The 16165-nt window shown below is 44.6% G+C and overlaps 2 protein-coding genes and 1 gene segment (V, D, J or C); all 3 read left to right on the forward strand.

Moving 5' to 3' along the window:
* The window catches only part of LOC115508747, a 240454-nt gene that overhangs the window by 202287 nt on the left and 22002 nt on the right, over positions 1-16165 (forward strand). The window lies entirely within an intron of this gene.
* LOC115508740 lies at positions 1253-3030 on the forward strand. Its single transcript, XM_030307723.1, is given in 4 exon segments — positions 1253-1629; positions 1718-1795; positions 1798-2283; positions 2659-3030. Coding segments are annotated over 3 exon segments (831 nt in total). The 5' UTR covers positions 1253-1286; the 3' UTR covers positions 2208-2283; positions 2659-3030.
* On the forward strand, positions 6383-8469 carry LOC115508746. The segment is given in 3 exon segments: positions 6383-6675; positions 6771-7190; positions 8109-8469. Coding segments are annotated over 2 exon segments (381 nt in total).

Below are 16165 nucleotides of genomic sequence, written 5' to 3' on the forward strand. Positions count from 1 at the left end.
TATCAGTGAAAATCCAGGAAATAGAGAAAGCAGGAAGAAAAATGTCACCCAATTTCTCACCACCCACACTGCTCACCTTCTATATTGAGACTCTTTCCACCTGCCGTTCTGCTGGTCAGATGTCTCCCCCGTTGTCACTCTCTGTTCCACTTAACACGTAATAAGCACAGCTGCCCTAGACACCTGTTGAGGGTCTGAATGATGGGCCTGGAATATTCTTTTAGCAGAGCATCTACTCAACACCTCACCATCTCAGCACAACCTCAAAGCCTGCATTTTGGGACACTTTAGCTTTGAATCCCGGTTATAGCTCAGCATGTCTGCCCTCCAGTTTTACCAGGAGGAGGAGCACGGGAGCTGGGTCTGGTCATGGGTGCTGCAGGACCCAGCCCTCCAGCCCAGCCAAGTCCCCTTAATTGATGTCCTCACTGCCCTCTCCCTCCAGGAGGTCAGGCTATAATTAGCATAACTATTTATCATAACTACACCCAGGAGGCCCTGGTATACCTGGCATAACTGAAAGGGAAGCTTCATTTCAGTCAAAGTCAATGCTCCCTTTATGTCTCAAAATTTCATTTCAGACACATTCCTCAGCTGCCCCTTCAGGAGGCCCGCCTTTACCGTTTCTGAGGATCTGACCCTGGAACCTCAGGACCTGGTCCCGCCCCCTGGTCCACACCCCACTTGGATCAACGCAGACTTCTGCCTTTGGCCACACACACACACACACATTCACACATATCTCTGTCTTCCACAACAATAATATTCCCTATAATTTTGCACTCTGGGGATCCCAGAAATTATCGATGGCACCCAGGCCAGTGTTGAGGTGAAACGCCCGTCCCCAACATTTCCTGAGCCTTGTCTATGCACCTGGGACAGGCTACACGCTTTGCTCACATTTCCTGTTCAGTCTGCCTGCAAATGAACGAGGTCCCTTTTGACAGATGAGGAAAAGGAGGAGAGACAGCTCACCCACGAGTGCACAGCTATCGTGTTACGTGAGGGCATTTACTCTTCTGATGCCACCTCGGGACAATGCTCCAGTGCCAGCTGCGGGGGGGGGGGGGGGGGGGCCTTTTAGGCAGGCATTGCTGCTCTGCTTGCCCCCATCGTCCCTGTGCAGGCCGCGCCCCCATTGCTCTGTGAGTGCCAAGTGGCCATTTTAGGCTTGGGATTTGTCTCCAGCCAGACCCGGCTGTCATCCCACCTGATTCACCTTAGGCATGCAGCCTTGGAAGAGACACTGAGCAGAAACCTATTAGTGCTCTGCTCAAGCAAAGTCGATGTCCAATCAAAAATTGCTATTATTAGTGGTGCTCTTACTGCACCAAAGTTCTTCAGTGTTTCTTAGCACCCTGACCACTGGTGGTCCCTCTCCCCCTTGTGGTCAGACCTGTCCCTGCCCTCTGGCTCCTCCCTCCCCCCTCCCTCCCGCCTCTCTCTCACCAGTGCCTGCAGGTGCCTCAGGGAAGCAGAGCTCAGAGCCTAACCTGCCCTCTGCCACCCAACCAGTCAGTCTCTGTCCAGCAGGTGCAGCTGGGAGGTCACCCTGGGCTTCTCCCCACCAGCGGGGAAGCAGAACCATGCTGGGTCCCCTCGCCTTCCTGTGCGCCCTCCTGTTTCCCGGTAAGTCCTGACTCCCTCCCCGGTGCGGGTGCGTGGGGTGCCCTGAGGCTCTTATCCTTCCCTGTCTCACCGCTGTCCCCCCTCGCAGGTGGCGTGGCAGCGATCAGTGTGGAGCAGCCAGCCGTGGTGGTGGCGCGTGCAGGCAGCTGGGCCACGTTGCCCTGCAAATCAGCACCTCGGTCAGCTACATCCACTGGTACCGCCACCAGGAGGGTACAGCCCCCAAGAGGATCCTCATGCTGGATATGTCCAGCTCATATGTGACCAGAGATGGTTTCTTGAGAGCAGACAAGGTCCACGCCAAGAAAGGCAAGGATAGCACAAGCTCTAACCTGTTGCTGCTGAAGCTGGCGAAGAGCGATGAGGGCGTGTATTACTGTGCTGTTTGGGAAGATCAGAGCACAGACTTACGGGAAGCTCAGGTCCTTGAGCAAAAAGTCCCCAACTCCCAGGGTGCTCCAGTCCTGGACTTTCCATGGGTGCTGGGTCCCTGGGGTTTCCTGGGTCAACCAACAGTACACTGGACACTGGAGGACACCCCCCTCCGTGGATCCACTGCACATGACCCGGGAGGCTAAGGAGCCCCCGCTCACAGGCTGGTGTAGACCCAGGGGGCTCTCCCGTCTGGAGGCACTTTTCTAAAGATCGTCCAGGGTGAGCTTCTGAAGCGTCTGGAGCAGGATCTGAGCTGCTCAAGGCAGCAGCCACGAGCACCAGGCACCAGCCCCATGTGGCTACTGAGCACTTGAAATGTAGCCACTGCACTAATCCACGCCGCGATGGGCTGCTTGTGTAGCATACAAATCATATTCTGGAGACTACAAAAAAAGATGAAATATATCCTTAAAAATTTCTGTATTGATTGCACACTGAAATACTATTTTGGATATCATTCACTAAATAAAATTCGTGCTAGAATTATTTCTTTAACTTTGTTACTTATTTCTTTAACTTTGTTTTTAACGCAGCATTTAGGGAACTTTTAATTTGTGTCTCAAATTGTGTCTTACACTTATTTCTATTGAACAGAGCTGTGCCGGACTGGTGATTCAAGAATCTGACCATCTCCAGTGAAGAATGTGGGAATGAAATATCCCGCAAATAATTTCAAGGCCGAGAGACTCTCTGGGGATTCCGCACAAAATGGGTGCAAGCCGAGACTGGAAGGCAGCTCCTGACTCCAGTTTCTAAGTTGCCGCCCCGCCCACAGCTGGTTCCTGTGCAGAGAGAGACTCTTTGATCAGAAGCCCAGGAAACAGTGTGGCTAACTTCGCAGCACCCTCACCCATGCCTGGCGCTCACTCTCCTACGGGGGAAATGATCCTCAGGGCAGGTGCATGCATCAGCCCTGGAGGAGACCCCGGGCCCTCCGCCTTCCCCTTCTCCTTGAAAGTGACTCCATATGGGATTTGGGGACCAGCTTCCCTGGACCTCTGTTCTCTCCTCTGTAAAGCGAGGAGGTTTGACTGCTACAGTTGTGTGACTGATCTCTGTATTAAAGCACAATTATGGCAATAAGATCACCATGTTCACATCTTCTTGTAAAGTTAGTGAACTTCTTGACAAAAAAAAAAAAAAAGAAAAAGAAAGAAAAGAAAAGAAACAAAGAAAAGAAAAGAAGAAAAGAAACACTGTGTTACAGATCCTCCAGCTCCAAACAGGAAAACTGCTGCTGTGTGTGGGGAAGAAAAGCTCTCTGAGGAGATCTAAATTGAATTAAATGAATTTTTAATTGAAAATTCAACTTTTATGTATATAACTCAATAGCATTGATAAAAATGGTTAATGAAAGGAAAGTCTAAATGATCTGAGGTAAAAGTTGGTTTCTCAGATTCCCTAAGTCCTCGTCTATCTCCCTGAGCTTCTGATTTTATAATACAAGATTTATGAAAGACCTGCACCCTCTACTGAAGTCCTGGGTCAAAGCTAAGGCCTCCAGCATGCTCAGGAAGGGGTGGGCTGGGGGGGGGCAGAAACTTACCTTTGCTCTGTAGGGGATGTTCCTTCATTCATCTTCCTCATTGTCCAAATACAACTGCATCCTTTCCTATTGTTGCACCTTCTCAGTCTCTCTTCCACAGAGGGGTGATTCTGAGATCTGACTATTATAGTTTAGAGAGAAATTAGCTAAATATGAAGATATTTTCATGAGAAGTCATCCCAAGTCCATGTCAATCTCAGTTTTCCACATGGTCCCATTGTGTCTTTGAGTTACAGCCTGAGAGGACAGTGACTTTGAACACAGAGGAAACAATCTCTACCTGGAGGTAAAAACAAGTCTATATTTGGAGTCATTTCTTCCCCCTGCCCTTCTCCTTTTGACTAAGGTGAGTTTTACCAACGACACTTTGGCCACACTTAGTAAAGGCCAACTAGTCAGAGGCCAACCAGCCCTGCCTTAAGTAAAGATTTCTACTTACATGATTGTTTAAAACACTGATTCGTAAAAATACTAAAAATATCTTATTGGAGTATTCAGGGCCTCTGTCTCTGTTGAAGTGAGATTCATATTGAATGTTAGTGATGGTCTCACATTACCTCATGGGTAGGGGACTGTGCGTAGGTGGCTGCTCGAAAGAAATATCCTGATGATTTGGGCTCAAGTCATTTGTTTCATTCCTGAGGTGGGTGAGACGCAATGATTTAGAGTAATAGAAGCAACATTATAATATCAAATTAATGCTGAATAAAGTCCAAGAACACCTCAAAAAAAATCACAATTTTCATAGGTATAATAATATCCAATACCAACTGCTCACACCCACCAGTACTGTGGAAAAGTCATGTCTGTTACCTCAGAGTCATTTCCTAGAAATCACAATTCTAAAAGTATCTAGGCATGGAAACCCATGTTGACTATTTTTTCGGGTGATTTTTATGTTTCGCCCCCAGAATGGGTTCAGGGACACAGCCCCGGGTAGAGGAAAGGGCACAACTTTGGAGGGGTCACTTCTAAACACTAGGATCAGGATAGTTTTTACTATGTCACTTCTATACCCTAATTTGTCACATAGCCAACTTGCATTGCTTTTGAATTGTATTTTAAAATGTATCTCTAAAAAGAATTCACATTACTTAATATTTAAAATCATACATATTATTGAGCACTTAGATACAACATGTGAAATCTGATGGTTGGAAAGGCCTGAAATGGACCTCTGTCTGGACTACTTTTGTCCCCTCTTCTCAAACAACTTTTGCCTCTGTTACAAAACAAAATACTGTTTTCTCTTCTGATTCCCACTGACTCCATCGGCCTACTTAGAGACCAGGTCCGTTCTTGGAGAATTGGAGTAGGTACTTGGGCTGAGTGTGTCTTTTCCCCCGTGGAGGACAGACACGAAGTACTACACACAGTGGCACAGTGACCCTTTGCTGAGGGTCAGGACAATGAAAGCCTGCATTTCCGGACACCTGGGCCTTGAATCTTGGTTATAGCTCAGCATGTTGGCATTTCTGGAAGTGGGTGCTGAAGGACCCACCCAAGTCCCCTTCTAGGCCAGACCCCACTGCCCACCCAAGTGGGCAGCCCACCCAAGTCCCCTTCCTGGCCAGACCCCACTGCCATCTCCCTCCAGGCAGTCAGGCTATAATTAGCATAACTAATTACCATAACCATACCCAGGAGGCCCGGTACACTGGACATAACTGAAAAGGAAGCTTCATTTCAGTCGGAAGTCAATGCTCCCTTTACTTCTCAAAATTTCATTTCAGACACATTCCTCAGCCGCCCCTTCACGAGGCCCCGAATGACCATTTCTTTCTTTCTTTTCTTTTTTTATTAATAACATAATTTTAATGTAATATAAAACCTATTATACTGCATGACATTTATGGGTTTTCAAGTTTGTCTCTTCCTCTGAACCCTAAGCTCCTGAGGGCAAAGATCATGACTGATTCAACCCATTCTTTTTTTTTTAAATATGAAATTTATTGTCAAATTGGTTTCCATACAACACCTAGTGCTCATCCCAAAAGGTGCCCTCCTCAATACCCATCACCCACCCTCCGCTCCCTCCCACCCTGCCTTTACCATTTCTGAGGATCTGACCCTGGAACTGCAGGACCTGGTCCCGCCCCCTGGTCTGCACCCCACTTGGGTCAACGCAGACTTCTGCCTTTGGCCACACACACACATACACACACACATGCCCCTGATTTTCCAAAAGAGTAATATTCCCTATAATTTTGCACTCTGGGGATCCCAGAAATCATCGACAGCACCCAGGCCAGTGTTGAGGTGAAATGCCCGTCCCCAACATTTCCTGAGCCTTGTCTATGCACCTGGGACAGGCTACACGCTTTGCTCACATTTCCTGTTCAGTCTGCCTGCAAATGAACGAGGTCCCTTTTGACAGATGAGGAAAAGGAGGAGAGACAGCTCGCCCACGACTGCACAGCTATCGTGTTACGTGAGGGCATTTACTCTTCTGATGCCACCTTGGGACAATGCTCCAGTGCCAGCTGGTGGGGGGGGGAGCGGTGCCTTTTAGGTGGGCATTGCTGCTCTGCTTGTCCCTGCCCCCCAGGCAGGCCACACACCCATTGCTCTGTGAGTGCCAGGTGGCCATTTGAGGCTTAGGATTTGTCTCCAGCCAGACCCGGCTGTCATCCCACATGATTCGCCTTAGGCATGCAGCCTTGGAAGAGACACTGAGCAGAAACCTATTAGTGCTCTGCTCAAACAAAGTCAATGTCCAATCAAAAATTGCTATTATTAGTGGTGCTATTATTAGTATTAGAACTGCACCAAAGTTCTTCAATGTTTCTTAGCACCCTGACCACTGGTGGTCCCTCTCCCCCTTGTGGTCAGACCTGTCCCTGCTCTGGCTCCTCCCTCCCCCCTCCCTCCTGCCTCTCTCTCACCAGTGCCTGCAGGTGCCTCAGGGAAGCAGAGCTCAGAGCCTAACCTGCCCTCTGCCACCCATCCAGTCAGTCTCTGTCCAGCAGGTGCAGCTGGGAGGTCACCCTGGGCTTCTCCCCACCAGCGGGGAAGCAGAACCATGCTGGGTCCCCTCGCCTTCCTGTGCGCCCTCCTGTTTCCAGGTAGGTCCCGACTCCTTCCCTGGTGCAGGGTGACCCTGGTGCGGGGTGAGCTGAGGCTCCTATCTTTCTCCGTCTCACCGCTGAGCCCCTTGCAGGTGGCGTGGCAGCGATCAGTCTGACTCAGCAGGCTGTGGCCGTGGGGCGTGTGGGCAGCTCGGCCACCCTGTCCTGCCAAGCCAGCGCCTACGTCAGCTACATCCACTGGTACCTCTACCAGGAGGGGACTGACCCCAAGAGGATCCTCATGCTGGACATGTCAAGGTTATATGTGGAGAGGTATGGGGGCTTGGAGGTGGACAAAATCGATGCCAAGAAAGGCAAGGAAAGCAACAGCTGTGAACTGTCAGTGAAGAAGCTGCAGAAGAGCGACGAGGGCGTGTACTACTGTGCTGCCTGGGAAGCTCACAGCCCCGCGCCCTGCTCTGCTCCCTGAGCAAAAAGTCTCCCTCTCCCAGGGCACTCCAGGCCCGGACCTCCCAGGGTTGCTGGGTCCCTGGGGCTTCCTGGGGTCAACGGTCAGTACCCCTGACACTCACGCCCTCTCCACGGGTCCACTGCGCATAACCCAAGAGGCTAAGGAGCTCCTGGTGGGCAGCCTGGTGCAGAACCAGGGAGCTGTCCAGTCTGGAGGCACTTTGTTTTTAATGTTTATTTATTCTTTTTTTTAATGTTTATTTATTTTTGAGAGAGAGACAGAGAGAGGAAGGGTCAGAGAGAGAGGGACACACAGAATCCGAAACAGGCTCCAGGCTCCGAGCTGTCAGCACAGAGAACAATGCGAGGCTCGAACTCACGAACCACGAGATCATGAGCTGCAGTCGGACGCTTAACCGACTGAGCCACCCAGGCGCCCCAAATGTTTATTTATTCTTGAGAGAAAGAGGGAGAGAGAGGGAGAGAGACCGAGTATGATTGGGGGAGGGGCAGAGCGCAAGAGGGACTCTGAGCTATCAGCACAGAGCCCTAGGTGGAGCTAGAACTCACCAACCATGAGATCATGATCTGAGCCAAAGTCAGACACTTAGCAAACTGAGCCTCCCAGGTCCACCTAGAGGCACTTTTCTAAAGATCTTCCAAGGAGGTGTTTCTGGAGCATCTGGAGCAGGATCTGAGCTGCTCAAGGCAGCAGCCACGAGCACCAGGCACCAGCCTCATGTGGCTACTGAGCACTAGAAATGTAGCCAGTGCACTAGTCCACGCCGAGATGGGCTGCTTGTGTAGCGTACAAATCATATTCTGGAGACCACAAAAAAAGATGAAATATATCCTTAAAAATTTCTGTATTGATTGCACACTGAAATACTATTTTGGGTATCATTCACTAAATAAAATTCATCCGAGAATTATTTCTTTAACTTTGTTTTTAACACAGCAGTTAGGAAATTATTAATTTGTCTCTCAAATTCTGTCTTACACTTATTTCTATTGAACAGAGCTGTGACGGATGGCCATTTAAGATTCTGACCACATCCCCTGAAGAATGCAGGAATAAAATATCGTGCAAATATTTTCAAGGCCGAGAGACTCTCTGGGGATTCCGCACAAAATGGGTGCAAGCCGAGACTGGAAGGCAGCTCCTGACTCCAGTTTCTAAGTTGCCGCCCCGCCCACCGCTGGTTCCTGAGCAGAGAGAGACTCTTTGATCAGAAGCCCAGGAAACAGTGTGGCTGACTTCGCAGCACCCTCACCCATGCCTGGCGCTCACTCTCCTGCGGGGGAAATGATCCTCAGGGCAGGTGCATGCATCAGCCCTGGAGGAGACCCCAGGCCCTCCGCTTTCCCCTTCTCCTTGAAAGTGACTCCATATGGGATTTGGGGACCAGCTTCCCTGGACCTCTGTTCTCTCCTCTGTAAAGTGAGGAGATTTAACTGCTACAGTTGTGTGACTGATTTCTGTATTAAAGCAAAATTATACCAAAAATATATCACTATGTTCACTAACTTCTTATAAAGTTAGTCAACTTCTTGACCAAACGAAAAAAGAAAGAAAAGAAATTAAAGAAAAGAAAAGCTATTTACTGATTCTCTGGCCCCAAACAGAAAGGCCCTGCTGTGTGGGGGGAAGATAAAGCTCTCTGAGGAGGTCTAAGCTGAATTAAATGCATTTTCAATTGAAAATTCCAACTTTATGTGACATAATAGCATTGGCAAAAATGATTAATGGAAGGGAAGTCTAAATGATTGGAAGTAAATTGGTTTCTCAGATTTGCTAAATCTTCCTCTGTCTCGATGAGCTTCTGTTTTTGTGGATGAAGATTTATATTTAAGACATGCCTGTCTGTGAAGGAGCCCAAACAATATCTGGACCCTCTACTGAAGTCCCGGGTCAAGGTTAAGGCCTCCAGCAAGTGCAGGAAGTGTGTGAAGGGGGGAGGGTTTGAGGGGGCAGAAAGTCACCTTCCCTCCCTCTTGGGGGTGGTCCCCTCATTTGTCGTCTCCATTTCCTAATACAACCGAACCCTCTCGTCTTGCTGCACCTTCTCAGTGCCTGACTTCACAGAGGGGTGACTCTGAGATCTGATTATTATCGTTTAGTTAGAGAGAAGTGAGATAAATATGAAGACACTCTCATGAGAAGTGATCCCAAGTCCATGTCAATCTCAGTTTTCCACGTGGATCCATTGTGCTTTTGATGTGCATCCTGAGAGGACAGCGGCCTTGTACAGGGAGGAAACACCCCCTATGGGGAGGAGGAAACAAGTCTATGTTTGGAGTCATTTCTTCCTCCTGCCCTTCTCCTTTTGGCTAAGGTGAGCTTCACCCAGGACACTTTGGCCACACAAACCAGCCAGAGGTCAACCAGTCCATACAGAGAGGTATGGCTTGTTACGAACACTACTGACCTGCCTCACTGTGGTCACAAAACAACATAGAGAGACCCATTACGAGGTCATGAAATCGTAGGACATTATAATAAATCACGATAAAGAGACTATTTCTCACACTGTCACTAGGTAACACCTCACAACCAGCTGAAAGAAATATAAGCACTCATGTGCATGTGATGACCTTGTCCCCCAGGGCAGCAATGTTGGGGACAGTTCTGTCACTGCCATTATCGTTCTGATCACTTGATATGTGGCAGGTGCGATCATCAGGAGACACTGAAGGAGTAAACGTACATTTGTGAGCTTGGGCCCATCCTGCCCCCTTAGCACAGACCACAGGCTTGCATCCCACAGGCCCTAGGGGACAGAGAAGAGCAGAAAGAAGAAGGGACGATGGACAGAAGAGGCTCCTATGAAGAGGGCGCTGAGAGGACAGGAAGTGGTCATCAGAAGACAGGGAAATACACAGATGTCAGAATAATGAAGAATTTCAAGTAGCTACTGTGACCATGGAAGGAGAGGTAGAAGGAGAGAGAGTGTGTAAAGTCGATAAGAGAGAGAGAAATAGAAATAGAAACTAGGTGGTAGATAGAGATGAATAGAGACAGAAACACAGAGACAAATAAGAGACATGTAGAGAGAAACAGAGAGAGGGAGAGCGATCAGAAGGAGACAGAGGAGAGATAGAAATAAAAAAGGAGGAGACCCTGCTGGAAAGGGAGATATGGAGACAGACGCAGAGGGATGGACAGCAACAGGAAATGAGAAAGGCACAGCGAGGGAGACAGAGGGACGTCAGGAGGGGACAGGGACACGGAAGAGCAGTGGGAGCAGCGCCAGTGCAGGTGACGGAGTTGTGACCCCCTTCCCCCGGGTGACACGTGTCTGAATCCAGTGTCTTATGAGGGGCTGCAGGAGGGTGATTCCCTCATTCTCTTACGATTAGGACTCTGGGGGTCCCCTTCTTTGGGGGCGTGGATTTGTCTCCCAGTCAAAGAACAAGTGTGGATACTGAGGGACATTAAGGGTGGATTCTGCTGGAACCTTCTGTTCCCCCCCACCTTTCCCCACCCTACTCTGTGACCCCCTGAGACTAACCCCTATGTATTCCACTAATGGGCATCTTTGCTCTGATTTCTCTTTAATGGTGGCAAATCCAAATTGAAGTTTAAAAAATCATCACCATGTCACCAGACAAAAGCATTCCTTCTTGAGCACTAGATTTCCAAGCCTGTGGATCCAGGGCCCTGGGAGAAAAGAAACAGATTCCTCCAGTGGGCTAATTGGTATAAAAGGGAATGGCCACTCCCACCTGCACCTTTTTATTTCCTGAGCATAAAGCTCTGTCACTGGGGTAGATGACCTTATATGTTGGGCCCCGGGGGACGCTGCAGCCAACCCAACCGTCGGGGAGGGAACCCTGAGCTCACTCTGCTCCCAACTCCCAGCCTCCTCCTGATGCTTCCACTGACTGCTTCCAAATAGCAACCAGAGAATAAGGAAACCCATCCATGCGGTCCATGAGGGTCCACCTCGTAACGCCCAGGACAAGGTAACCGGAGGTGGACAGTCCATCTGGAGGAGCAAAAGGAAGAAATCAAGCAGATGGTCAAATAAGTGGGTTATGTTAGTTCTAACTTGGTAGAACAAGCTGGGGAGTAGGGGGAAGATTTTATCTAGTTTGTTTCATTTCAGTTTCCACAAAGCCACCAAGGTCCCATCTCTAACGGAACAAGATGTGCCCCGTTCCTTCAGTAACAAAACAGGAAACTGGATAAGTGTTGAGAGATTATCATTAAATTCTGTGCCTTTCTATTTGATGAACTAAGAAAGGAGCATGTAGATTATTTGTAATGTTTTTTTTTCCTTCTGTTAAATAATGGATTTATTGACTTTTTCAGTAAGTTATCAACATATAAATTAAAAAAAATAAATAACATAAAAGAGATCCATGTGTAGATAAATGATTATAGTGCTTTATGAACTGATACTATGATGTATCCAGTTCTGTGTTCTGGATGTTAATACAATAAACAAATGTACAGGAGTGAAACAATGCCAGTTCTTATTAAATAACTAAGACTAGAGAAATGCCTGTCACTTTCAGAATGTTAACAAAATCCACCTCCCGCCCTTGTTTTACCTGATCCATCTTTTCTGTAGTTTCTTAACCTACTTGTTTTGTCACTTTTGAGTCAATTGTATTTAACTGTTTCAGTCACAACCTGATCATTCCAGCCTACTGTGGTTCTGTTGCCTTTTTTTTTTTTGAACTTCTAAATTCAAGTTCCAGAATGATTGCCAAAAATCTGAAGTTCTATTCTAAAAGCCATAGAATTTGCAGTCGATGGGTCAACAGATTCCTTTGACTCTACTTCTTTTTTTGTTCATCCAAACCAAAAACAAAGAATTAATTAGTTTATGTGTACAGAGTTGAATGTGTACTCATTCTCTCAAGAAGCTCCGTTCCGGGGCACCTGGGTGGCTCAGTCGGTTAAGCCTCCGACTTCAGCTCAGGTCACGATCTCACAGTCCGTGAGTTCGAGCCCTGCATCGGGCTCTGTGCTGACAGCTCAGAGCCTGGAGTCTGCTTCAGATTCTGTGTCTCCCTCTCTCTCTGCCTCTCCCCTGCTCATGCTCTGTCTCTCTCTGTCTCAAAAATAAATAAAAACATTTAAAAAATTTTTAAAAATAAAAATAAAAATAAAAAAGAAGCTCAGTTCCATATGAAAATGAAGAAATATAGTGTGATATTTTGATATAAGTATACTAATAGCTAATGTTAACTGAGCATTCCTTATGTACTACGTGCTGTGTTAAGTACTTCATATACTTTTTGTTATGTAATTCTAATAACAATATTGTGAGATAACTATTAATTATTATCATCGTCTCAATTTTATAGATATTTTAGAAATTTGATACTTTGATAAATTAAGTTCCCTGATAATAAGGAGCAGGTTGGAATCTGAGTCCAGATCTGTCTGATTACAAAATCTGATGAGCAAAGCAAAGCAAAACAAAGAAAACATTTGAAGCAGGCATGTTGGACAGAAATAGAGAATTTAACCATCCTTTTAATGATTACATTCTTTTTTTAAAAATATGAAGCATATTCCATCCCTGGGAGCCACACAGAGTTATTTAAATTGATCCCCGTGGTGTATATTTAGAAACAATCAGCAGAGAATTTTCTGCAGAGAATTTCATTATGCAGTCAATTTTTTTCTGACTTCTGGGTCCCCAGAATTTTTCTACGAGGGAAGATAGGCATAACAAAAGCTGTTTATTGAGCAAAGAAGCATCAAGATGGTTTATATAGTAAGCTCTCAAATACATTAAAAAAACAAACACAAAAGAATTCTTCAAAGTTTCAACAGTGGATGTCCCGGGAAAGGTAGTTTTAATTCTCTTGGTACCTTTAGATATTTTGCACATTGTAACAAAAAGCTTTTTATTATGTATACATAACAGTCACTGTTGTATTGATTTTGTACATTTAATGATGAGATTGTTTATGTAACAATATAGAATATACCTGTATATATGACACACTTTATTTTTTAATTAATTTATTTATTTTGAGAGAAACAGAGAGAGAGCAAGCACAAATGGGGAGGGGCAAGAGAGATTGAGAGAGAGAGAGAGAGAGAGAGAATCCAGAGCAGGCTCCACACTTTCAATGCAGAGCCCAGTGTGGGGCTGGAACCCACGAGCTGTGAAATCATGACCTGAGCCCAAACCAAAAGTCAGACCCTTAACCAACTGAGCCACCCAGGTGCCCCTATAAGACACACTTTAAATTGTTAATGAATTTTTAATTTTCTGTGTAATAATATTACTACTCTGTATCTCCTATAAAACACACACACACACACACAAAAACACTAAAACACTAAAACACTACAATTAACCATAATGGTTGCCATGGAACAGGAAGTCAGCAAACTATATTCATACCCAGCAGTCCCTAGCTTTGTAATAAAGTTTTACTGAAACACAACCTTGTCCACATGTTCATAAATTGTCTATAGCGGCTTTTGCAATACATTGTAGATTGAGTAGTTGCAACAGAGACTCAGAAACCCTAAAATGTTACCATTTGGCCCTCTGCAGAAAAAGTTTGTCAATCACCACTGTAGAATGATACACTGAGAGTGACATTTATTGTTATTATATGTTTCCCTATTATTTAGTGTTTCTTCAATGTCCCTTCATTACATAGCCACCTTCCCCATCTATGAACTTATTCTGAATAAATTGTATAACATATCTCTGATTCATTTTCCTTATTTTAAAATGGAAACATATTAACCTGAAGGAGGTCCTGAGAGAAGTAACGTCAATAATATCTATAAAGTTCTCACGACGCTTGGGGCATGCCTCATGCTCAATATATTGGGGCATTGCAGTGAGTATATGGGTTATTATTGCCTATTTGAAAATGAAATAATTTGGATGTGTATTCTAACTTTTTGTTGCCCAACATTTGATTCGTGGACCATCAGCCTTCACTTCACCTAGGAGCTTGTTACAAATGCAGAAAATCAAACTTCAGCCAGGCCTCCTGAATGCCGATCTCGTTTCACAAGGTTCCTGCAGGCTCCCTGCGTACTTCACAGTCGGAGAAGTCAGGATCTAAAAGTACAGGGTCATTTATGAGTAATACAAAAGGGTTGAAGCTGTATCAGCTTCTCATTACCCTCCCGGGGGTGTCCATGGTGGGCAAATGGTGAAGCATATCAGTGTTGCACTCAAAATATGAAACACTAGATGTCTACCAAAAATGGTGACTTTAAGGAATAAAGTTGAAAATCCTAACTTGGAAATGTTGAGAAACATAAAAGAGCAAAGAATTGCATATATGGTCAGCTCTCAGTTATGTGAATGTGTGTATATTAATAAACGTAAATTTAAAAGTTTTAAGATGGTAAATTATCCATCAGTGATGGATAATTTTTATTTCTGTGCACTTTTGCTGATTTTTAAAATGTTAAAAATGATTTACTATAAATTTATTAAGAAAAATACACACTTTAAGATGTTAAAGTGTACACTGAATTATAAATTTCAGCTCTAAAAATATTCATAAGATCATAATAAAGATAAATTGTATATACAAGTCTATATGTGAATGACCACATATATATATATATATGTGTGTGTGTGTGTACATATAATTTAAAATTATGTATGTGTATAAATTAGTTTTCTGTATATAATTATACAATTTTATGTGTATCTGTATATGTATACACTGTAGGAGTAAAACTATAAATAAATGGTCCACAGTGAAAACGGTGTTTGCCCAACAGTGCTATAATAATGGAAGACCTATATTGTCATCATTATATTTTGCCTTTTCCACAGAATTTTTTCACTGAGTTCCCAGTATGCATCCGGGCTCCCATAGGTACCAGCTTTGTGACTCTGGATACACGAGTTAACATCTGTTGGCTGCACTTTCCTCATCTGTACAACAGTGAATATAATAACATCTCAAAGGTCTAGACCTTTTAGATGAGAAAGTGAAATAATATATATAAGGCATGGCACCTAAAAGATAATAAATGCTAAAAAAAATAGCACTATCAATGTAGTTATCCCATACCAAAATTACTTCTAGAAGATCTAGGTATTGACATATTCATGAGAGAGGCTACGAGGTCTAGGCAGACTTCAAGCCATGACCCAGTCTACACTCTAGTCTATCTGGTGTTGTCCCAAACAAGTGAATAATAGGACATTGAAATTAGGATTTTCTGGCATTGCATCTGTATTGTGGGGGCCAAATTAAGTTTTTAAATGCATTCTACTGCTCACGCCTTTGGAATTATTGTGGCATCCAAACAATATCAATAGGGATCTCAGTATTGGATATAGTTATTGGAAATTGCTGCACTGTTTCACATCACTCCGCCCTGAAACCAGAAGGTGAAAGGTTTCATACTGAACACAAAAGGCGTCTTTTCCTATGTACTGTATGCAACCCTGGGAGGGGCACAGGGTGTGCGAAGGAAATAAGGCAATCTCATCATCCCCAAACCAGCACACAATCAAGGCTGCCTCCCTTGATTTTCTGGGTACCCATAAAAACTACAGTGAGATACCATTTCTTACTCATGAGATTGGCAAGAGTTTAAAAGTTTGACAATACATTCTGTTGGTGAAGCGGTGGGAGAAAACGGGCAATCATACATTGGTGCAAAATACAATCATTTTGTGGGGAAATTTGGAAATATACAACAAAAGTTTATATGCATTTATCTGTCAAGTAAAAACACTTTTTAGAAATATACTCTAAAGGCACAACTTTCAAAAATGTGAAAATATAAATGGATAAAGTTATTCATTGTGTAACTGCAAAATGTTGGGAATGATATAAATATCCAAACATAGGGACAGTGGTGGAATAAATGATGGCACATACACCTAACGGAGGACTATACAAAGTACAATAGAATGTGAGATGAATAATCAATTGTAATTCATATCCTGGCAATTCACATTTGGAAACAGAAATTTACAAAATAGTATCATTTACAATACCAACAAAAACAATGTCAAAAAACCTCTATAATACATAGAAGTAAATTTGAGCAAAAACAGATTTGTATGCTAAAAACAATAAAACTTTTTAAAAAAAATTTAATGTTTATTTA

The sequence above is a fragment of the Lynx canadensis genome, chromosome A2 (genome assembly GCF_007474595.2).
Source record: "Lynx canadensis isolate LIC74 chromosome A2, mLynCan4.pri.v2, whole genome shotgun sequence".
NCBI classification, from domain to species: Eukaryota; Metazoa; Chordata; class Mammalia; order Carnivora; family Felidae; genus Lynx; species Lynx canadensis.